At 39.6% G+C, this 25,642-nt stretch overlaps 1 protein-coding gene across 1 annotated transcript; it reads left to right on the top strand.

Moving 5' to 3' along the window:
• Positions 1–2,824: 2,824 nt before the first annotated feature.
• On the top strand, positions 2,825–23,691 carry gabra4 (gamma-aminobutyric acid type A receptor subunit alpha4). Its single transcript, XM_063877154.1, has 9 exons — positions 2,825–3,179; positions 3,293–3,411; positions 4,463–4,530; positions 5,711–5,931; positions 8,258–8,340; positions 11,267–11,410; positions 11,941–12,093; positions 19,489–19,745; positions 21,962–23,691. The coding sequence occupies exons 1-9, from the start codon at positions 3,091–3,093 to the stop codon at positions 22,493–22,495; spliced, it is 1,668 nt and encodes a 555-aa protein (XP_063733224.1). The 5' UTR covers positions 2,825–3,090; the 3' UTR covers positions 22,496–23,691.
• Positions 23,692–25,642: the final 1,951 nt, after the last annotated feature.

Here is a 25,642-nt window from a genome sequence, read left to right as displayed (position 1 = left end):
AAATGGAACAGCTTTAACCCAATGGTTTGACTTACCTGCTCCAATGAAACTTCCATTGGCTGAAATATCTAAGTTTCTAAAACAACACCATCTCCACCTGCCTGCCTAATTTAGCATAGCTTATTTTAGATTGGTTTAGCATAATTTTCTTTTTATTCTCGATTTAGCAAATTTCAAAACTGGTGCTGCTTGCAACTTTGGTCCTTTTTTTGTTTTGTTTGATATTTACTGTACTTAACTCTTGGTTCACTGTCAACACTCTCCTCCTTGTTTCAAAAGCATTAGAACAGTAGCGCTAACATTTAATAACCATTTAATGGGCTGAGGAACAATTGTGTATAGCAAAAATGTTTTTTTTGTCCAGTGTTCGTCATCCATAGGAATGCTGAATTTGCAAGATAGTGGTGCAGAAATTAGTCCTAAACCCAGAAATAACTTAACATTTTACCACTTCCAATTCTCACATCCCAAAGTCAATGTTTTTTTGATACGCCGCCATGCTACTGTGATTACGTTTTTATAGCATTACGTTGGCATTTTACTTCTGGCAATTGCATTTATGCTTTAAAAATCCCAGAGTGGTTTTAGTATGTGGAGATTATTCTGTTGAACAAGGTGTGTAAGTATCACGAATGTGTGTATGCAACAGATCTTATTTTCTACAATATACTGAATTCCAATGGGAAAATCTCATTGCTTTTTGTTGACGCTAACTTTAAGGTAAGCCTACAAAATGATGTTGTCACAGCACCACTTTATTCCTCCTTGGTACACACACAAAGCCAGTAAATGATGAATAATAACTGTTTGGAAGACATTGCATGGACTATGTCATAAAGCAAAAGTCATTATAGATATGCTGGTTTAGGATCAAATTTCATATAATTGTGTGTTTGTTGTTGTGGATTTAAGGGATACTATCTCATAGAAAATACTTAAATAAGGTAGGGTATATGAGGACCTCATACTTGTACTCCAGTAAAAGTTCCCCTTCTGTTTACCAGTGAGGGAAAGAATAATAACGAGGCGTATTGGACTGCTGTTCTCCAAATCTGTATCCCCAAAGTTAATGAGATCTCGCGGTTGCTGCCATACAGTAAAGACAGCAGTCTTTCATGTGCTGAGCTTCAGCTAACAAGCGTGTGTGTGTGTGTGTGTGTGTGTGTGTGTGTGTGTGTGTGTGTGTGTGTGTGTGTGTGTGTGTGTTCTCTCTGAAGGCTGTCACCAGGCCCCGTGCGGATCCTACGGGAGGTAATGTAACGACCCTCTGGTGTCGTGACCCTCAACCCCTCACAACAAAACACACCAGCAATCATGGAGCTGTGCCTCACCTTGTCTTGCTACTCCACACACTCTTGCGCTCAATACAAAACTGGGTTATCATAGCAGTTATTTCTGCTGCAGGGCAAATAAGCAGAAAAACCTGTTTTCAAGTGATCTCAGGACAAACTGTATCGGAGAAAAAACTTGATATAAAAACAAGTACAATAACAAAAATGAAATTACGAACCTGTAAAAAGTGCTGCTGGCACCACAAATGTAATATAATATTATACACAATATTACATCACGTAATTTATACCCAGAACAGATTTACAAGGAAAGGTCAATGTGCCATAATAAGGCCAACGTGACTTTTCTAAAAAGTGTGACATTTCCACATTGGACGGAGCATTCTTACAATGTACTGAAAGTGATCCTGTGAAAAGAACATATTGTAATGAGGTGTCTAAGAAAGAAAAGAAACATTACTTGGATGAATTCCTGCCCTCACAAAGAGCATGAATATTACTCATCCCCCACAGAGCTGCCCTGCACTGTAGCATTGTGGGAGGACCGGGGTGGGCGGCGGTGCAGGGGGGCTGCGTTATAAGACTCTCGACATGACTTCAGTTTGTAACGTATCAACAAAACGTTTCCTCAACGTTCCTTTGCGCTGAGTGGCTCATGTTTTATCCCTGTCTGTGTGTGTGTGTATGTGTGTTTCTTTTAACTGTATGCACTTAAAAACTAATCAGGAAAGCGACTGTGGTGGAACCCAGACATATCTTGTTTATCCTGCAAGATTTAACTGCACTTCACCTTCACACACACACACACACACACACACACACACACACACACACACACACACACACACACACACACACACACACACACACACACACACACACACACACACACACACACACACACACACAGTGAAGGTCTTGTGCTTGTCCCAGGTGCAGAGAAATCTGTGAAGCAGCATGTGGCTTGTCCCAGTTCCTCTACTGTGTGTGTGTGTGTGTGTGTGTGTGTGTGTGTGTGTGTGTGTGTGTGTGTGTGTGTGTGTGTGTGTGTGTGTGTGTGTGTGATTGCGTATTGCGACAAGACTGACCCATTTGAATCTTAATACAGGCGCTCGCCACCAATGCATTCCTGAAACTAGTTCAACATGTAGGCTGGGCTGCGCTCACACAGCAGCGGGAGTGACGGACGCTGATTGTAGCAGGGGGTCAAAGGGCATAAAGGAGCCTGTTAAAGAAAATAAATCTTTAAAACTGAAAGAAATCTAATGATTTTTTTTTTTTTTTTTAAAGGTCATGCCATCACGAAACCTGTAAATGCTCAGATGTTGAGGATAAAAAGAGCTATTTCTATCCACATCCTTTTTTTCCTAGTTTTAAAGGGGGGAGGAAGTCAGTGATGTGACTGGTGAAGTCATTTTCAAAGCAGTGCACGTCTAATCTGTGTCCTGACCAGGTGTGTGTGAGAAGGAGAAAGCAACCAGAGACAGAGAGGGGAGAGGGGGAGAGAAGGGGAGGGAGGAAGAGACAGGGAAGCAAATAGAGAGGGAGAGAAGGAGAGAGTTTCTCTCTTTGGATGCAAGCAGCAGCAGCAGCAGCAGCAGCAGCGCCAGCAGCTCAGATCCGGATAAGAGGTGACCGGGGCTGGGGGTGAAGGTGTGTATGTGCGTGTGAGAGACTGCATGAGCGAGAGAACTTGCCCCCTATGTGCCGCCGCGGATCCCTCCTTCTGTTCCCCGGGACACAGGCAGGCATCTGGCAGTGGTGAGATGTGAAGAGGCTTGAAGTATGGCATGCAAAGATGATTTCTGCCAAGAAGAAGGAGACGGTGGCAGCGATGTGCCCGGCTTTTGTTCGGACCCTCTTCTACTTTTTCTGTTTGGCGACTTGGTGAGTGGCTCAGTGGCGCTGTCCGAGAGACTTGAACCGAAACGATGCTAATGAGTTTGTTTTTTTAAAGAAATGAAGTTATGGTACTATTATTCTTTTTTATTTCTTTCTAGTGTAAAGAAAATCTCTGGACAGACAAAGAAGGATGAAAGGATCTATCCGGAGAATTTTACGCGCATTTTAGACCGACTTCTGGACGGTTATGACAACAGGCTGAGACCTGGATTCGGTGGTAAGTAAAATAAAAAATAAATAATAATGATAATAAAACAATTTTATATATTCGTGTGCACGAGGAAGCATTTTCGTTATGAAAACTACCAATGATCAAGCACAAGTCAAATACAAATGTATATTGTATTTGACTTTTCTGTGTGAGATATGTTAAAATACACCTATAAATGTAGCTGTAAACTTACTTGAAACCCCACATACATCCTTTATGTGTTTTTATTTCACCTCTGAAACGAAATGTTTTTATTTATTGATATGATTTAACTTTTGTATGCCTTACGATCTTAAAACACACCATCCATTGCGATAAGATAACTGTAAACTCATTATTGAGCACTGAATTTACCCAATGTGTCAGTTTAATTTGCAGAGCCCTTAATTGCTAATCTGTATTTAATGGATTAGCGATTTTAAGGCCCTTTAAAAACATTAAAGAGGAAGAAACTTCCAGATATACAGTATGTGGTGCTCATAGAAACATGATAGCAACAATGCCATGTTTTGGTTTGTTTTTTAACTCCTGTGTGGTTGATGTAGAACATGTTGCTTCACGGTCATGTGTGTCACCGCACATGCAACGCTGTAGATTTTACCACTGCAGCTACATAACATTGTGTATGTTGCGGGACAAACACTTAATGCTCATGCAGAAAGTTCAAGTGCTAAAAGTACGGATTTGGTTGTTCTGTACATCGTTGCATGCTAAGAAGCAGCTTCGTTTGGTTCCCAGTGCAAAACAGCCTGTCAACACACATGCATACAGAGAGACCAGCTTATCCCTGCATTTATAAACAACGCCTATACAGTGTGCCCCCACATCCATTCACTGAGTGGAAAAAAATCAAACAGGATTATGTTTAACATCGTTAAAGCTATTTTTTCATTCTCATTGTGCAAAGGCACTAAAGCTCTGTATGAGCTATTGCATGTCTTTTGGTTTTGATGGGCTTTAGGTCTTTAAGGTGTGTTGAAGTGTGATTAAGACTGAGGCTGGATTGTGACATGTAAAGGATTTGAACATTATATTTTACATTGGTCTGTTTCAATAGGTCCTGTGACGGAAGTCAAGACTGACATTTATGTGACAAGTTTTGGACCTGTCTCGGATGTTGAAATGGTATGCACAACAACCTTAAGTTTACCAGTGTTTGCTGTGTTAATGATGTGATCTCGTACATAGTATGGAAAACACAGTTAACTTTTTTATTTTATCCTGATTATTTATCTTGATTTATTTACTACTGTTGATGACTGTACTCCATTGATAGAAATGTTGTACAGGGAGGGAACACAGGGTTAAAAGTGTTTGCTGTGTTTTATGGAACTGGTATTTAATTTTTCATTGTATACGACCCACAAACTGAAATTCAATAATATAATGAGGATACGAATTTCTACACAAATTGTTTCTCAATCCAGTTAAAACAGAAACGCACTGGCAACTCTCAATACTTTCATGAATGGATTATTAAAGGCTTCCGGGCATAAGCCCAGGGGCCAAACGTTAAGGGGCCCCCCTTGTCTACACCTACAAAATGCCAATTAAGGAGTCACCAACTAGAAAGGGACTCAAAATCATCACTAAAAACCTCTCCAAAGAAAAACAAAATAATTCAAGTAAACCAAAATAACTACAAGAGATAACAAACAGCTTTAAAAATTCACAAAGAAACCTAATAGACTTCAGTCAAGACTTCAATCAGATTGAAAATGACTGAAATATGACACAATATGAGTACAAAGAGACATTGAATGACTACAAAGAGACATAAAGTGACTAAAAAGAAATACAACACAACATCAAAGAGACACAAAGAAATCACCAAGAGACACAATATGAGTACAAAGAGACACAAGACCACCGCAAAGACACAATATGAGTACAAAGAGACACAAGACGACTACAAAGACACACAATGACTTCAAAGACACACATGACTACAGGAAACAACCATTACAGGAAACAACCACAGAGAGGCAAAATGCAAATTGTCACAAAACTACTTAGAGAAATAGAATTACGACACAAATAAAATAAAAAAAGAAACTAAACTATGTATGTCTTTCTTCTGTGTGCAGTATAAGAGGTGTTTGGGCCTTTTGCATGTCTATGCCCAGGGGCCCATTGTCTCATAATCCACCCATGCACTATAGTATGTGGGAAGCAAACATCATATTTTACTTACCAGACTTTGTTCCAGATCGATGCTGATAATCATGAACTCATATCATCCCACCTGAAAACCTACCTGACCTCGCATGCTTGTCTTTGACATTTGCAACTTTCTCCGCCTCAGGAATACACAATGGACGTTTTCTTTCGGCAAACGTGGGTGGACCGGAGGTTGAAGTACGAGGGCCCGATAGAGATATTGAGGCTGAATAACCTTATGGTGAATAAAGTGTGGACACCGGACACTTTCTTTAGGAATGGGAAGAGGTCTGTCGCTCACAACATGACAGCCCCCAACAAGCTTTTCCGCATCATGAAGAATGGCACCATCCTATACACCATGAGGTACCGTAGCTTACGCCACAACCGTATTCAAAGCGAAATGTTTAGACTAAATTCTCCATTGTATCTCAAAGATTGTTGAGGGGGTGTCAGCTGTTCACTTTTTAAACATTTTGTTTTTGTGCTGATAAAAAGAAAAAAGTTTTTGTTTGATTTTAAGCTATTGAGCAGATTTGCTGTGAAATTAAAGCCAGTGGCTCATGATGTGTAAGCAGAGCTGTTTGGAGGCAGAGCAGAAGCAACCAAACTTTGAAATCTTAAATTCAGTATAGCAAACTCATAAAGTCTAATTTAAGTTTTAAGTGGAGATGGCCAAGTTTAAGTAGCCTTTTGTTAACCCTCTAGCATATGATATGTATGTATGTATGTACAGTGGGGCAAAAAAGTATTTAGTCAGCCACCAATTGTGCAAGTTCTCCCATTTAAAAAGATGAGAGAGGCCTGTCATTTTTATCATAGGTATACCTCAACTATGAGAGACAAAATGAGAAAAGAAATCCAGGAAATCACATTGTAGGATTTTTAATGAATTAATTTTCAAATGATTGTGGAAAATAAGTATTTGGTCAATAACAAAAGTTCATCTCAATACTTTGTTATATACCCTTTGTTGGCAATGACAGAGGTCAAACGTTTTCTGTAAGTCTTCACAAGGTTTTGACACACTGTTGCTGGTATTTTGGCCCATTCCTCCATGCAGATCTCCTCTAAAGCAGTGATGTTTTGGGGCTGTCGCTGGGCAACACGGACTTTCAACTCCCTCCAAAGATTTTCTATGGGGTTGAGATCTGGAGACTGGCTAGGCCACTCCAGGACCTTGAAATGCTTCTTACGAAGCCACTCCTTCATTGCCCTGGCGGTGTGTTTGGGATCATTGTCATGCTGAAAGACCCAGCCACGCTTCATCTTCAGTGCCCTTGCTGATGGAAGGAGGTTTTCACTCAAAATCTCACGATACATGGCCCCATTCATTCTTTCCTTTACACGGATCAGTCGTCCTGGTCCCTTTGCAGAAAAACAGCCCCAAAGCATGATGTTTCCAACCCCATGCTTCACAGTAGGTATGGTGTTCTTTGGATGCAACTCTGCATTCTTTCTCCTCCAAACACGACGAGTTGAGTTTTTACCAAAAAGTTCTATTTTGGTTTCATCTGACCATATGACATTCTCCCAATCCTCTTCTGGATCATCCAAATGCCCTCTAGCAAACTTCAGACGGGCCTGGACATGTACTGGCTTAAGCAGGGGGACACGTCTGGAACTGCAGGATTTAAGTCCCTGGCGGCGTAGTGTGTTACTGATGGTAGCCTCTGTTACTTTGGTCCCAGCTCTCTGCAGGTCATTCACTAGGTCCCCCCGTGTGGTTCTGGGATTTTTGCTCACCGTTCTTGTGATCATTTTGACCCCACGGGGTGAGATCTTGCGTGGAGCCCCAGATCGAGGGAGATTAGCAGTGGTCTTGTATGTCTTCCATTTTCTAATAATTGCTCCCACAGTTGATTTCTTCACACCAAGCTGCTTACCTATTGCAGATTCAGTTTTCCCAGCCTGGTGCAGGTCTACAATTTTGTCTCTGGTCTCCTTTGACAGCTCTTTGGTCTTGGCCATAGTGGAGTTTGGAGTATGACTGTTTGAGGTTGTGGACAGGTGTGTTTTATACTGATAACGAGTTCAAAAAGGTGCCATTAATACAGGTAACGAGTGGAGTACAGAGGAGCCTCTTAAAGAAGAAGTTACAGGTCTGTGAGAGCCAGAAATCTTGCTTGTTTGTAGGTGACCAAATACTTATTTTACAGAGGAATTTACCAATTAATTCATTAAAAATCCTACAATGTGATTTCCTGGATTTTTTTTCTCATTTTGTCTCTCATAGTTGAGGTATACCTATGATAAAAAATTACAGGCCTCTCTCATCTTTTTAAATGGGAGAACTTGCACAATTGGTGGCTGACTAAATACTTTTTTGCCCCACTGTATGTATGTATGTATGTATGTATGTATGTATGTATGTATGTATGTATGTATGTATGTATGTATGTATGTATGTATGTATGTATGTATGTATGTATGTATGTATGTATGTATGTATGTATGTATGTATGTATGTATGTATGTATGTATGTCTATAATAACTGTCAGCTCTCTGCCTTATGTGATTTTAATATTCTTCTTAATATAACTCACCTTTATATGCCGATCATCTAAGTCCTTGGTCATTTACATATTGGACAAACTTTAGTGTTGCTGTCCCTGAATGTTGCACACATTCTTAAAACATTTGTGTCTATTTGGACACTTATGGAGATGTTTTTCTCCTGTACTGCAACAGGTTGACCATTAGTGCCGAGTGTCCCATGAAGCTTGTGGATTTCCCCATGGATGGACATGCGTGCCCCCTCAAATTTGGAAGTTGTAAGTCTTGCATACGTATGGGTTTATGTTTGTCATGGATACAAAAAAGTATGAATAGAGATGGAAAGAACAGTGCCTTTATTAGCAACTATTCAAATTTGAAACTTTTTTAGAATACATTTTGCAAACAAGTGACATTGATGTTTAACATCAAATACATTCTGTTAACCTTCGGAGAGACGCTTATTAGACCGAAAACATTAAATGTATCTGTATGATCAAACAGGTAATTATTAACATAATTATTGTTGCTGTAAACAAATCAATTCATTTAGCATTTTTTGACCCCCAGTGTTGTTCCAAAGATGACCCACTGGATTACTTTACATCCCTAAACAGGCTGCAATTTGCAAATAATAAGCAGCAGGTAGTTTCAGCAGAGTTTTGACAATTTCAATTTAGGATTTTTAATTCATCTCATTAGAAATGGAGTGACCTAGGTGAGACTGAGCACCGATAACAAACACAACCATGCTTCTCAGAGTTATAGTTGGATTTTTAAACGTTCTTGCTGGGAGTAATATGAGAATAATGATACCACACAAGGCAAATGTAAAGCCAAAGCCAGCAGCCCTTTAGCTTAGCATAGCATAGCATATAGAACTGGAAAAACGCCTCTCTAAGCACTATCGAACAGGTAACAGGATATACCAACCAGTGCAGCTTATTAACATGTCGATGAACATCTTGTTTTTTTTATTTATGTAAAGTGTAAAGAGTGTAGTGGGTTCCACCTGTGTCCAGTCTTTGTGCTAAGCTAACTGGCTACATGCGGCTTTAAAACATTATAATCAGAGTGTTATCGATCTTTCATGGAGCAAATGTCAAACTTTTCCTTTTAAACCAAAGAAAGTGATCCCCTCATTTATAGTCTTATCTGATTTTAACTGTTTAACACCAGTGTTTTATAAAGCTTTTTAGTAGATATGTTTTTATTTGCAAATGCTACATGTAGTGCCTTCTTGAGCAAAATATTAAGGTAGGTCTGTCACTAAGTTTGGTCTGATAAAAAACCTGATCACATGACTGTTCTCAGCTCAGCACTGAAATATATTCTTTTCTGAAAAGAGTGCAGAGGAGCTGAGCACTTTGTGAGACACAAAGCAACTGAATAGTAGCACTAAATAATAAAGCATTTCATTCTTCATCGTGAACAATGAAGCTCTCGCTCAGCACCAGTGTTTATAGTGGGCCTACTGGTCAGCAGAAATGAGTTATCTTAAATAAAGGAGTTTCTCAGCGCCATCTTATCGGAGTAAAGCGGCAATTTGAAGATTACATCTGCAGGAGAAAGGAGAGAAAAAGACAACGAGTTTGCCTTTGCATTCGCCCATTCTGCCCGTCAATTACCGAATGTGGTGACATTGGAGAGGTATTGTCATCTGTCTCCCCCTCCCTGTCCTCCTCCTTTCACCATTATGCTCTGCTGCTGCTAGCTTCCAGTCAGAAGGAAGCAGCCATGGATCTGATGCGGCCTGAAGCAAAGGAAAGGTCAGAATCCCTTCCTCTGCCTCAGGATAGCACAGACCTATGCAGCTATTTTCCATAGCTGGTGTGTGCGTGCTAATTTGCTTTCTATCTGCTCTGCCTTCATTTTTCCTCCATCACTCTTTTCTCTCTACGTCTCATTTTCTGTAACTCCATCTGGGCTTGTGTGCACAGGCATTGCGTTCCACTCCATGACACACCAGAGTCATTTCATTTTGGCAGCACAGTTGGTATCCTGCCTATGTGGAGTCCCATAGGGAGTGGCAGGCGAAGGCAACTGGCATTTTTGTTATGCATCCACAGACTGACCAACCTTGCCAGGATACATAAAGAAAACCATTGCGAAGTAAAAAGACTTGTTATGAAGTAGACTATCCCTAAGACACAGGGGTTTATCTGGGCATTTCAGAGATGTCCAGATAAATCACTCAAAAGTGATCTGTTTGATTTTGAAGTCAGCTTTTTGAAAACCAACATGGCTCAGTTCAAAATTTTGTTTCAAAACAAAACTCCTCATCTCTTCCCCGACGTGATTTGACATAAAGATGATTTGCTTCCACTATTTGTTCACTGTGACATTTGTTTCGAACAGAAACTGAATCTGTCTCTGGATTTAAATAAATGCCTCTGACGGTGGTTTATATATGCAGAAAAATAAAAATAAGTGTCCAGGTCCTTAACATCTGTCATTAAAGGAATGTATAAAAATAACACAAGGCTTCTGATTAATCAGAATTTAACAGATAATTTTGTTTGTGTAGTACATCCCGTCATTTTGAAGGATGATCATCATTTATGCCTAATTAACATGCTCAAATCTTAAATTAACTTCCCCTAAAAAGCTAAAACAGTGCTGCTTTATGATACCTAAAAAAATACTACGATACCTTTTAAAATATAAATATGTAAAACTTTCATTAGTGAAAGAGATTTCAGAATGATGGATTAGTAAGTGAAATATGACAGATGTGACCTTCATGAACTTTGACTGCCACCACTATGCATTGGTTTCATTTGAGCAGAAAGAGTTGTCTGTATGTTGACATGATAATAACACTAAATATCATATATTAAACTAAAAAAAGAACTGCAATGCATTCTTTATTTTTATTCTAGTTCAACCAATAACTAAATAACTAACTAACTAAATAGGAGTTCTAAGCTATTACAACCTTGATCACGAAAAAGATGTAGCAGAAGATTTTATCCATGTTGGTTGGTTGGTTTCAAGAAGGCCAACCAATGTTTATTGACAATTGTTGGATTGACAATTTATACAAACAACTCATTTAAAATCACATCATAGTCATTTATGTATGTCGACAAGACAGTTTGCTCTATAAAGACACGTTACATACACACACATGCTTTTTCCCTATATTATCCATTGTTCATAATTGACATTAGTGACTCACATCTTGGGGTTTTCTGCTCACAGATGCCTATCCTAAAACAGAGATGATCTACAAATGGACCAAGGGGCCCGAACATTCAGTGGAGGTCCCTCCTGAGTCCTCCAGCCTCGTTCAGTATGATCTCATAGGCCAGACGGTCTCCAGTGAAACCATTAAATCCATTACAGGTGAGATTTCCTCCTGCTTGACTGGTCAACTGAAGTGTGGCGAGAAAAATGCTTGTTTTTCCTTCTTTGAATTGTAGAAACATGTTATTTTTTACTGAAAGAAAATATATTTGGCTGTCAGTTTGTATTGTCAAACCTGGCAAATTTTGCCAGATATACGCTGTATTTTCTGCATGAATGATGGGACACATACTGTACAAATGTACCACAGAGGGTTGATAGGGGAAGAATTTTGGGGCTTTCGCCCTCCATGGGAGCATGACGAGCAGACAGCAGCCTCTTTAAATCGAACCCGACAACATCTTAGTTGAGGCACTAAAGAGGGGCTATCGTTTCACATCAATCCCAAAGTATCCAACAAAAACATTTAACCATGTTAGGTGGCATGTATTAATATGTAGAGGAGCACAGAAAAATGATAAAAAAAAATAAAAAGCGCCATCTGTCTAAAGCTGCGTTAATGAAATCTGTCGGCGTGCGAGTAAAAATTCTTTGTTAATAAAAGTAATTCCTTTCTGTTGATCCTCCAGGTGAATATGTGGTGATGACGGTCTACTTCCACTTGAAACGTAAAATGGGCTACTTCATGATTCAGACGTATATCCCCTGCATAATGACAGTAATCCTCTCCCAAGTGTCCTTCTGGATAAATAAAGAATCGGTCCCGGCACGCACAGTCTTCGGTATGTAAACCTCACACATCCCTCACATCCTCTCGGTTTATTTACTTTGTGTCTGCATTTGTGTGTACTCTGCACAACAAGATTATGTTCCAGTGTGAGGTGATTATGGGGAATATACAGTAGAGCGCTGCTGTTTTTTATTCGTCTTTATTGCAAACTCACTGCTGTTAGTTTTAAGCCAGGTTTGAAGCTAAAACAAACAGCTGACAGCATTAGGGAAAATAATTTTCAGCCATCTTCTAAGCAAAGAAGCCTAGAGCAAAGACAAGAGATGTGTGTTTTGGCTCATTGTAGAAGGCATAAAAACTGCTTGAGGTGCAATTTTAATACCCCTCTCAAAAGGTTGAAATGGGAAAGTTACCCTGGTAGAGTATTCAAAATACTCGTTGGTGATTTAGATTCAAGGTTTCTACAGATGTTAGTGTGATCTTTCTATAATATCTGGCATTTTATCATGTTTTTCAGAGGTTGTTGCATAATCCACCATTTCTACATCATCAGTTGCTCTCAGTTTATGGACTGTGACCCAGATGCGTTTAATGGCTCCCCTGGTAAAACATTAGGGTCTCTGCCTGTCAGAACAGACTGATGAGTGTGTATCCATAGAGACACAGGACTACAAACAGAGCTGCTATAACTGGACCAGTGTTGCTGGGTGTTGTTGTTTTTATTATTAAGGGGCGTCTCTGTCTGGTCGTTTGTCGACCACGTTCCTCCACTTATGTTGATGGAAAGTCATTCAATGATAATTGCACTTACGCTCGTCCTCTATTTCCAAAACAATACTGATGGATTATGTTGGGGAGCATCAATTCCAAGAGGTTATTTTTACTTGAGTATTTAAAGAGAAGGAATACATCAGTAGGAATTAATGATTCAACTTTTTAAAGTTAAAAAATGAAAGTGGTCTGTTAGTGAAAATATAACTATTATTAATGTATCATGTGGTAAATAAGTTCATTTCTAAGTGAAAATGCAACACTTTAAAATAGAGTCCCCCTTTTAAGGGATTTATTGATTAAAAATGATACGTTTTACTGTAAAATGTTTATTAATTAATGGAATTATGGTTAAGTTAAAACAGTCAAAGGGATTTTCACAACATAGCAACTCTATTTACCTTGATTATTAACTTATAACTTAAATAAACCATTCATTTATGGAGCATTTTGTAATGGATTATTACCATGTAGGCTACATTATATCTGCATTTTTACGAAATGGAAAGGATAAAACAAATAATGGGATATTTCACAATATAAAAAATAGCTAAATAATGGATTCTTATTCATGCATTATTTTTCCTTTTCAAAACTGGTGGCGTTGTTACCCACAATGCACCTCATCTGTCGTTCAGTTGGAGATTTGCGTGCAATACGCTAGTAGAAGCTAATGTAGCCTAAAGCAGTGTTAATTTCTTCAACAAAAACTCTGACTAAATATTGTTTTATGTCAATGTCAATTAAAACTTTGCAAAATGCAACCTCGATTTTGACGAGATATGATTAAAACTAAAAAAGGACATTTGACAAATGACTAATCCCAAATAAATAAAACGGATAACAAAATTAACATTAGCCTCGAGCCGTTAACATAGTTGCGTTATGAGCCACAGACATATGATAAGCTCACCAACTAATGCTGACTCAAATGACATCACTTGAGGCAATGTATTAGAATCATAATAACCGGCCTGTTGTTGGCTGGCAGTGGCATTTAGTCTGTGACAGCAAACTGACTCACTAATGGTGACAAAAAAAAACATAGTCTCTTATGTTTCTGCTGCTGGTGACACACACACACACACACACACACACACACACACACACACACACACACACACACACACACACACACACACACACACACACACACACACACACACACACACACACCTACACACACACCTGTATCCTCTGTGTGCATTTGACATGCCATGTGTTTCTGTTGACTGTGCAGTATGTGCTGTCAGCGACTCTGTGACCCTCAGTAAAAATGTCTCTCGATGTTGTGTATTAAAGCACTGTGGGATCAATGCTGCTCTCCTGCAGTGACCAATGTAACTTGACAGTCCAGCTCCACGACCCCCCGCCCCATACTGCCCCGCACGACACACAGAGGCTTCACAGCAGCATGACTGTTGTTGTATCTGGTGATCCTCTGAGGCAGTGGGTTTCTGCTGTTATCCCCTGAGTTTAAATGTGCGTGTTTGGCTTTGGGTGAAGGGGAGAGGAGGGTGGTTGGTTGGTGTTTGGGTTTCTCCTCCTCCTCCTCCCTGCAGCCACACTCTGTTTTGATGTCCCGCCTCAATGACTCAACCACAGTGTCCTGCTATGAGCCTGAAGAAGCATTTTGTCAGGGAGTGGATGGAGGATTAGAGCTAGAGGGGTCAGAGTGAAAAGCATGATTTTTAACAAGCTCGTTCAACGTAAGGCATTGTGATGTGACTGTATTCACTGCAATGTTTACGGAACACGATAATTCAGGTGAGGCCAATCAAAGTTAGAGGATGTCACAAAATGTAATACTCAATTGCCTTTTTTAGATGCATGAGCAATCTCACACTCTAGGTCTTTGTGCATGTAAATGGTCTGCAAATGCTAAAATCCCTAAGTTCCCTCCAGAGGGAGTTTCTCTCCCACACACTTGGATACATTGGATAGCGCTCCCACACATTGTAAGTGATAGGCTTAGGCTTATCTCTAAGTGGTTGACCAATCACAATTGCGTCAGCCAGCAAACTAATCAGAGCAAACTGGGCTCTGGTTTCAGACGGAGGGTTAAAAGAGGTGCTGCAGTACAGGCAGTATGAGAAAAATAAAGACCTTTTTGAACATTAAAGCATGGAAACATGTCACAGTAGAAACACTAAATACAAATATGAAGCTGAACATGAGCATAATAGGGCCCCTTTATTTTTGAATAAGGGTTGAATGAGGTGTCATTGTATCACCTCCAATAGATTATGTTTGGAGGAACAGACAGGTGTACCAACAAGAAGCTAAAAGCCATCTATTTGTTTAAAAGTATCTGGAATATTTTCTCTACTAATCCTTTTCAACAGTTATGAATAGGGAACTGTAGCTTTCATCTCTACTCTCTTCAAAGCCATTAATCTTCTTTGAAAACACCTTTAACTTTACTTGTTAATTGTGTAACTTTGGTTTGTATAGATTCAACCTGAATATCTAGAGCATGCATAAACCTTACTGTACCAATTACGTGCTCTAGCACTGTTCTTTATTTACAGAAATATTCATTTCCTACTCATCTTAGAAAGAAATGCAATATGTATTTTCTGAGACTTTGGAGGAATCTGATCAGTGGTTATCCTTTTAAATGTTACTGATATTTGGCATCTGTTTTCTATTTTGGGTGGAAGCCGAAGTACCAATATATCCCCTGCAGGCTGTTAACCTGTCATTGAGCAGAGGTGATAACAAAACAGTTGGTATGAATATGTAATTTGGTGATGTGTTATGTATCTCTAGCATTTTTAGTCAGGTGTTTGGAAAAATGAAAGGCAAGCTGCTACAGTTGCAGAGTTCCAGTATATCTATCAACCATCGCAGTTTTTGCTTATGTTGACAGCTTCATATTAGAGGATAATATCCTCAGTATGTGGCCTCAAGCCACAGTTCACCTATCAATGTCATCCAGCTGCTTTTGATTGACAGGTAATTATAAGGGGTCATGTCCGGGCGCAGGGGATGAATTTATGTCAGCAAGGACTCCGCGGCACATATTGTTCTAGGTCTACGACATAAGGGGATTTTCTCCAAATCACATTATTGCTATTGGTTAATAATACCAAGGACGCGTGGCGAGCTACATGCTTATACTGTAACCTTCTGTTATTGTAGGAACTGCATGGGATTATGCGTGCTGGCCAGATCAGTGTCTCCTTTTATTTTCAGAGTCCATGGTTGCTTCTGTTGAGTAGCAGATATACTTTGTGCAGCTGTAAGCTCTTGCTACTGTCCTATCTTTGTAAATACATCAGACTGGAAGTTGTCCAAACATTATGTGGAGGTACAGCTTGTCTAAAGGCAGAAATAATGCTATTGGCGGAGTTTAACCACAGAAAACTGAGGTTGCGGTCGAATTGTCAGGTTAGCTTAGGAAGGTTCCTAACGGAGTGAAATGACCCGGAAGTACCTCAGTGGCAGCCATGATAAGAGCTGTTCGAATTCTCTAGATGATAGGAAAGGAGCTTTGAAACTTCCTTCATAACCTCCTCTAGCTTAGGAAACACTGGACCCTCATTTACGAAAGGAAAGGAGAAAATGCTGTCCAACAATGCCTTGCAGCCGCAACTTTGCCCACAACACTACATTCGGCTGTTCATGGAAACAACCGATCGTGACCGAAAAATGCGTATCATGAAAGTTACGGTGCTTATTAAGCGTTTTATAACTTGCCAAAGTGCTTTGTTTTGAACGTTCAGCACTATATTAATCAAAAGGCGAAATATGAACGTTACTTTTTAACTGAACTTATCAAATAAAGTCCACATTTCACAGTATTTGTCACAGGCATAAATTTCACATTCCTTTTTTATTTCCTTATAATTCCAACCTAATGAAGAATATATGTCTCACTGTTGTCCACGTTCACAAAGCATAAACAACACCATAAGAGAGCACGGTGTAAAGTAGATGCGCTTTCATGAGTCCGCTTTATACAAGCTGTAGTTTCACACAGCAGATGCACATTAATAACATCCGCTGGTGCATCATCAATAGGTGGGATAGTGTAAGTGCAGTCGGATTCTCAAAGCACCGCAGTCTCTTTTCCTAATTCTTTTTGAATTCTCCTATCCACTATTCCTTAACCCCGTGATGGTATATTGGAATAGACAATAGGAGCTGCTTTTTTGACAATTCGACTGTACCCTCAGATCGTAATACTTTGTACAGAAGCCCTGAGAGGCAATAAAACCCTGGTGCTCAATTTTTTGAAGTCAGATTTTAATTGTTTTTTGTCCAGGGAAAAAAACATTTTGTCAAGTACAATCTGTGGAGATACTTATTTTATTTATATGAAAAGAAGTTATTGGCTGGTGAATTTAGCTAAATTTCACCACAACCCCATGTTGGGTATTTGAATACGCTATAATAACACTTTCTTTCTAGCCGGAAAGAAGACATGGCGCTAACACACTAATACAGTGGGGCAAAAAAGTATTTAGTCAGCCACCAATTGTGCAAGTTCTCCCATTTAAAAAGATGAGAGAGGCCTGTAATTTTTATCATAGGTACACCTCAACTATAAGAGACAAAATGAGAAAAAAAAATCCAGGAAATCACATTGTAGGATTTTTAATGAATTAATTGGTAAATTCCTCGGTAAAATAAGTATTTGGTCACCTACAAACAAGCAGGATTTCTGGCTCTCACAGACCTGTAACTTCTGCTTTAAGAGGCTCCTCTGTCCTCCACTCGTTACCTGTATTAATGGCACCTTTTTGAACTCGTTATCAGTATAAAAGACACCTGTCCACAACCTCAAACAGTCATACTCCAAACTCCACTATGGCCAAGACCAAAGAGCTGTCAAAGGAAACCAGAGACAAAATTGTAGACCTGCACCAGGCTGGGAAAACTGAATCTGCAATAGGTAAGCAGCTTGGTGTGAAGAAATCAACTGTGGGAGCAATTATTAGAAAATGGAAGACATACAAGACCACTGCTAATCTCCCTCAATCTGGGGCCCCTCGCAAGATCTCACCCCGTGGGGTCAAAATGATCACAAGAACGGTGAGCAAAAATCCCAGAACCACACGGGGGGACCTAGTGAATGACCTGCAGAGAGCTGGGACCAAAGTAACAGAGGCTACCATCAGTAACACACTACGCCGCCAGGGACTTAAATCCTGCAGTTCCAGACGTGTCCCCCTGCTTAAGCCAGTACATGTCCAGGCCCGTCTGAAGTTTGCTAGAGGGCATTTGGATGATCCAGAAGAGGATTGGGAGAATGTCATATGGTCAGATGAAACCAAAATAGAACTTTTTGGTAAAAACTCAACTCGTCGTGTTTGGAGGAGAAAGAATGCAGAGTTGCATCCAAAGAACACCATACCTACTGTGAAGCATGGGGGTGGAAACATCATGCTTTGGGGCTGTTTTTCTGCAAAGGGACCAGGACGACTGATCCGTGTAAAGGAAAGAATGAATGGGGCCATGTATCGTGAGATTTTGAGTGAAAACCTCCTTCCATCAGCAAGGGCACTGAAGATGAAGCGTGGCTGGGTCTTTCAGCATGACAATGATCCCAAACACACCGCCAGGGCAACGAAGGAGTGGCTTCGTAAGAAGCATTTCAAGGTCCTGGAGTGGTCTAGCCAGTCTCCAGATCTCAACCCCATAGAAAATCTTTGGAGGTAGTTGAAAGTCTGTGTTGCCCAGCGACAGCCCCAAAACATCACTGCTTTAGAGGAGATCTGCATGGAGGAATGGGCCAAAATACCAGCAACAGTGTGTGAAAACCTTGTGAAGACTTACAGAAAACGTTTGACCTCTGTCATTGCCAACAAAGGGTATATAACAAAGTATTGAGATGAACTTTTGTTATTGACCAAATACTTATTTTCCACAATCATTTGAAAATAAATTCATTAAAAATCCTACAATGTGATTTCCTGGATTTTATTTTCTCATTCTGTCTCTCATAGTTGAGGTGTACCTATGATAAAAATTACAGGCCTCTCTCATCTTTTTAAATGGGAGAACTTGCACAATTGGTGGCTGACTAAATACTTTTTTGCCCCACTGTATGTGTGTACCTTGCGTTGTGAATTTTTAAAGACCTTTTTAAAAAATGGACTTGAGACTCTTGTAAAATAAGTTTTACAACAACAACAAAAATACTTATCTGGAGGTAAAAAAAAAAAAGAGAGAAGGTAGAATGTCATGGATCCATGTCACTTTTATAAGGTTATACTATGTTACTGTTGTGTTTACAGCTTGTTGTTCTGCTCTGTAGTAAACAGGTTTTATTTAAAGGTAAACACATTTTGTTTTGTTCATGTCTTCCCTCTTAGAGAGCCGGAAATATTTGGTTCATTATCCCCCACATTCAGTTAATGAAATATGCTGATGAAGAGCAACATCATGTATATGGGTTATTGAACACCGTGCAAATGGTTTTTATCACCATTTCTTTAGCATTGACATGAAAACATCTCATTTGGGGTTTTTCAAACTCCAACGAGGCTGTGTTTGATGCACACTTATCTACTGTAAGGTGCAAACAGCAGTTACATATGGCAGACATTTCGTCCTCATTGTAAATCATTTAAAATCACAACTATTAATTTGTTTACAATTAACATCTGATGTCAGCTCCTACTTATATGCAGGTTTGACACTATTCTTTTTTCCCCTACTATTAAAGGCATCACCACTGTCCTGACCATGACTACACTCAGCATCAGTGCTCGCCACTCCCTTCCCAAGGTCTCATACGCCACCGCCATGGACTGGTTCATCGCCGTCTGCTTCGCCTTCGTCTTCTCCGCGCTCATTGAGTTTGCTGCCGTCAACTACTTCACCAACGCCCAGCTCGAGAGGGCCAAAAAGAAGCCAGCCAAATGTCCTCCGGGCCCCCAAACAACGCCTGTGAAGGTCAAGGACACAGAGGAAGTGCTGCAGGTGATTTTTTTTGTTTCCCTCAAAGTAGCCATGGCGAATGGTCTGAAAGCACTTAACTTCAAGGATCACTTACACAGCATGTCCCTTATTATGTGCTTACTGTATCTGGCCTTTAGCCTCGACTTTTGAGTGGCCAGGAGTGGGTCTGCCTGGGGATCGTCAGCTGTGCTCCTGCTCAGAAAGAAAAATAGAGAAAACTGAAGAAAGTTTCGACTTCCATATATAATCAGAATCTGCTTGTATGTGAAAGTTGAATTGAGTTTATATCAAAGATTAGAGTTTCCGTAAATTTAAACTAACTACACTCAAATCCAACTTACTAAGTACTATTACTGTAAACATGAGCAATTAAGAAATTGTAACTTTTTTTTTACCTACATAACATTTTTGACGTGTTAAATTATAACAAAATCTCTCTGGGACTCTTACTGTTCCTGGTCAAAACATGAATTCCTCTCACCTGTTTAAACAGATAATGGCTCTCTCAACTGCAGCTTGGACTTGTTAAAACTACTTTTTATATGTGGTAAATTAGGTAGGCATTAAATGACACACATAAATACACATTATACCTGTTACCTCAAATGTCAGTGGGAATTAATCTATATTTTATTTGGCATTACATTTTGTGCAAAAAACAAACTAAACAGCTTCCCTGGTCAATGATTTTCTTCAAAGATAGTATTCACTGCGGGACCTTTATTTTGAAAAAACGACATGAATACATTGACATAATATCCTATTTCTGTTCCACCAGTTGAAACAAATTACATTGACACCATGGCAGCTGACATAAGGATTGAAACACAATTCATGAATATGCCATGAAGCTATTTTAGAGCCCCTAGTTGGATATGACGAATGTGCCATATATCAGTGTTCATGCAACTGCAGCAATGTTTTTTTGATGCTGTACAAACACTATTTACAGATTGGAGGTATAAAGGAGGGTGAGGTGCGCATTTATTAGACTTTTAAAGAACTAAGATTGAATATATAATGTTAACTGGTCAACGAAGCTGACGCAAACCAGCAATGCACATGTCAGTTTACACTAACTACTTTAAGTTGCCCCCTCCGGTCCAAATCCTAGTGTGGCGTAATCATGCTTGAATGCAGTACAGTGACAACGGCACTTCAGTGGATTAGTAGGTTGCCAAGGCAACGCAGCCCGGGTACATCTGTATAGGTTTCAGAAAGGCTCTGGCACTGGGGGGAAGAATTAATACTCTTTTCCTCAAGAGCAGGTCCTGTTGCCGCTCACTAAAGGGCTTGGCTCGAGGGGCAGTTCTTCAACGTGCACGGTGATAGAAAGCAAACCCCGCTATTCACAGACATACACAGGGCACAATAACACTGGATGCTTGCAGTTTCGGGGGGTGGATTACTCCTGCAAATGCCTTAGTATCAGCATCACACTCTCCCTGCTAGAAAACATCAACTCTCAAAGGATAAGCTCCTTTGGAGCTACACTGCATTTACCGCCCCGATGAAGTGCTACCTACTTTCTGTCTTAAGCTTGTGTGAAATCCTCGGTAAGTGACATCTGTAATGCACAAACTCTATCATCTGCTTCCAGATGAAGGCCATATGTTTCAGGAAGACTGAAATCAGATCAATATGAAGAGGTTAACCTTGCCCAGCGCTCTCTTCAGAGCTTTACCTTGCTCACAGAACGCCTTCAATCGAGGCAGACGGCAGGGATGTGATTATTTACACTCCAAATCCTGAGTTTTTTCTCTCAAATGTACATCCACGATTCAACAAAACAACTCTTCTTATTTCATGACTCAATTTGATCATGTTGAAATATCTTTGAAGATATACTCTACAAGCAGTCAGGTAAAGAGCTCATAATGAAACACATGGATAATAAAGAAATAAACTGACTAAAACTGGATTTTAGAGACTGATAAAAACATAGTAATTGTACATTTTCAAAATTTAATTGAGCTGATATTTCCATTTGGTTTTAAAAGTTTAAAATAATGTGTGTATCTTCCCTGTAATGCTTTCAAAAATGTAATGATCACTTCCTTGGTTAATGCTAAACCCTTCTACTAAGTTTCATAAAAATTAGGCCAGTAGTTATTTTCTCTAATTCTGCTGACAGACCATAACCATCAAACAAACCAAATTGGAAACACAACCTCCTTCATGGACATGCTAACGTTTTCAACTCATGTAATTATTGTTTTTTCTTTCCTTTTTATCAGAATCCTGATAGCAACGGTAACCTAAGAAAGCGGATGAACTATATTTCCTACCAAGAGTCCGGCAGTCACCAGAGAGCCCAGTCCACCATAAACGTTTCTGGAGTGGGGAGAGCTAGGCCGGTACAACATTTAGCCAGTGGGGTTAACGGCAGCTCTTCCGCACTCTCTCGCACCAGCCCTAAATCTGAGAGCCTGCTCAGTGTGGCCTCATCCTCCGCCCAGCTGGTAAAGAGCACGCCACAGGCTGCAGCCTCAACACCAGACGTGATGGCGGGAACGCCGTGCAAACAGAACGCCAACTCATCGTCTCTGCAGCAGCTGCTGGGGCCCAAGCTGGAGCGCATCCAGATGATGGGTAACAAACCGGAGATAAAGCAGACGCCTTGCTCCCAGCCCACCACTGCTGGTATGGGAGGAACCAGCAAAATTGACAAGTATGCACGGATCCTGTTCCCAGTGTCCTTCGGGGCTTTTAACATGGTCTACTGGGTGGTCTACTTATCAAAGGACACTATGGTGGCGAAAGGTGGCTAGACTTTTTCTGAGAACTACAGTGAAGACTTTCTTTCAACAGGTGGGAAGCGAACAAGGATTATGGGAGTTGCAAACAATACGAGGAAAGTATTGTTCCTTCTAAACAGATAAACAAATTGCTTGTGAAGCACTTCCATATCCTGGAGAACACAACTATTTTGTTCTTCCTATGGTCCTCAATCAGCAAGCATGGGAACAAATCAACCAAGTTAGAAATATTTGAGTCTAATTAAGAAAGACCACCTGCTCAATGGAATATGAGACAGTCTTCTTTTTTTCTTATATCATGCTACGTCAGACTGAAAAGGTCCGGGTCGGCTTTGACTGCCTCATGATCCCTTCTGGCCTGCAGTCAGGATAAAGAATCTGATTTTTTCATTTTCCTATTTTTGTACGCTGCACCTGGCCAGATGATAGGATGCTTGTGACGCTGACTGAAATGAACTTCACAGACGCTATGTAAATATATGAATTTATTAGGATAAACAGATTTATATTTAATGATTACAGTGTACTTCCAGTTGAATATTAAGACTTGTTGCAATGGTGCCAGGAGGCTAGATGATGCAATGTTAAACCATTTGACAGAGCAAGGGGACTCTGGTAGTAGCTTTTGTGGAATTTCAATTAAGAGAAAATACAGGCATAAGATCATCTGGATGAAAAACAAAACATAGTTTTGATCAGAATCAAACTAGGCTGATGGGAGCTTTGAAGTCTCTCTTGTACATTACCTACTCACAAAGCATCTTATACGAGATGGATTAACTAATCTGGAAATATTGAAATAGCGAAAAGATGAAATTTGAGGATCAGTCTGAGTAGAAAGTAGTAAAGACAAGTTATTATTTTATGTAACAGTAGGATTTAAGCTTCTTTACTGCCACAATGGGTTGCCAAATAGTAGAAAAATATTAAAAATACAGTCCTAGCATGAGCAAGCCAAGAGAGAAGTAAAGCAATTTGTCTGCAGATCACAGCTGCTATAAACCGTGAGTTGGTTGTTTGTTCAGGGACATTTTGGCATGTGCAATAAAGGAATGTGACTGTTCAACAACTGCTCAGGAGCTGACTTCTGCCAACCACCTTCTTCAATTGTGTCTAACACCTGCTTAAGTTGTTTCCGTTTTAACACATAAAACACTATTTCGCTGCATTTCTTGGTTTTAAACTTCGGAACCTTCTTTAATGTGTGACTGGAGCTGAGCTCAATAAGTGTTGTTATCATAAAGCTGCATTGGAAACCAACGCCACAACCTTTATAGGGTAATGGGATATACTGTAGCTAAATTACATAACAAAAAAACCCTAATAAAAGTCTGAGTGCACAACTGCCCCCAGCTCTTTCAATTTGGATTGTGTTTAAGACATCAATTTACGGAATTGTTGCGTTCTTGAGATTCTTCGAGACTGGTTGGGATAATTCATACCACTATCATATCTGTAGACTAAATACAACGAAACAGTAATGGCTGTCTCGGGGTGGCAAGGAGGACCAGTCCTTCTGTAATGTTTAGCCTTAAACAGGCTAAATCTCTGAACTGTGGCAAATATTTTTATCCATTATTCACCTCATTTTTATTCAGGGAGAGAGACAATTTTAAAAGCAGTTACCAATTAATATGATATATATTATCATCTGTTTATCGTCAGTATTTTGGAGAACCTAACCTATGTCTGCTTATTGTTATCCCAATACAATCGCCAGAGAAAACTTTGCCTTTTTTTGTTCCTTCCAAACCACGGATAGTTTGAATGTTTCAGAACCAAAAATAAGGTTTCATTAAGTTAGAAATAAGTGGTAGATCAGCCTTTTTTCATGCCAAAATGGTTAGGTTTAAAAAAGGTTAAGGATTTGAGTTATGAAAAGCTACACATCGCCCATTTTACTTGATGTTGATGTTCAGCTTCTAACAATAATAATAATACATTTTATTTATAGAGCGCTTTTCTAAAAACTCAGACACGTTACAGAAATACAGTTCATCAAAACATAATTTAAAAAAAACACTTAATATATTTAAAACACAACATTAATTTACAGTTTATAAGCAGTTTTGAAAAGGTAGTAGTTGTAGTTTTCTGAGACAAACAATGGCCAATCCTCATTTGAAATAGTCTAAAAGTGCCACTGTTTCAGCCTGTTGTAAATTTAGCTTAGCTCAGTTTATGTGGAACAGGGGAAATGGATAGCCTGAATGTCCATAGGCAACAGAATCCACCTTACAACACCTTCAAAACTCAACTTTATTTATTAAACTCCGGGAAGTTGGCTAGCAGACTAAAATCTTTATGCTAAAAGAAGCTGGGGAAGCTTATCTATGTTTCAGAGGGTTTTATGTTAGCCAGCTCAATATCCTCTTATTATGACACATTAAGCAGACCTCATGTCATACTTCTTAAAACCTACGCCCTCAAATTTGCAAGACGAATGTAGACATTATTTTTCTACACAGTGGCTGGATGGATGTGTAACCATTCAAACTGCATTTTAACATCACCCTCCTTTCTTTTACAATTGATCTGCAGACATAGCCCTAACCAATCTATAACCATTTATACCCTGGGAACATAGGATTAAGCCCTTTGATGGTTGTAGCCTCATATTTAGCATAGATATATGAGAATGTTATCTATTTTTCCTCTGATGCTAAGCAAAAAGCATATAAAACCCTTTTTTTTAAAAAATCATGATGATCCCTCTGGACACAAATATGTCATATTTCTATTTGTCCTCCTTTTTAGAAATAGCCCAGAATACCTCAACCCAACTGAAAGTCACTTAAATAGCCTCCTGTGTGATCAGGACCTTGTGCAGTTTCAACCCTCAGGGGTAATGAGAAAAGAGACTGCTGATAATTGAATCTCTGAATATCTGAAGGACGTTATTATCTAAATATCCCCAACATGACGTCAGAAAATTGTCCTCTCTGCTGTCTCTTTTGTCCTGTCTGGTAAAGGTGAAGCAAGGGACGTTTGGTCATTGAGTCCTTTCTCTGGACAAAGTGACATTTTCATTGATTGCTGTGTATGGGTGCAAAAAGGCCTCTGTCACAAAAGTACAGCTTTGGTTAATAATTGATGTAATTTAATCTGTATTCCCTCATTAATTTAAGACGATTAACAAGATATCTCAAGGAATCACAC

Source organism: Eleginops maclovinus, chromosome 23, assembly GCF_036324505.1.
Source record: "Eleginops maclovinus isolate JMC-PN-2008 ecotype Puerto Natales chromosome 23, JC_Emac_rtc_rv5, whole genome shotgun sequence".
NCBI classification, from domain to species: Eukaryota; Metazoa; Chordata; class Actinopteri; order Perciformes; family Eleginopidae; genus Eleginops; species Eleginops maclovinus.
Note: the sequence above shows the minus strand (reverse complement) of the source record. Positions and strands in the feature narration are given on the sequence as shown.

What these genes read in the sequence shown, in the direction of transcription:
- gabra4 (XM_063877154.1), top strand. Translation starts at nt 3,091, where the DNA reads ATGATTTCTGCCAAGAAGAAGGAGACGGTGGCAGCGATGTGCCCGGCT. An exon ending in CTGTCTCGGATGTTGAAATG is followed by an intron (nt 4,531 to 5,710) that starts GTATGCACAACA and finishes TCTCCGCCTCAG; the next exon opens with GAATACACAATGGACGTTTT. An exon ending in CCCGGCACGCACAGTCTTCG is followed by an intron (nt 12,094 to 19,488) that starts GTATGTAAACCT and finishes CTACTATTAAAG; the next exon opens with GCATCACCACTGTCCTGACC.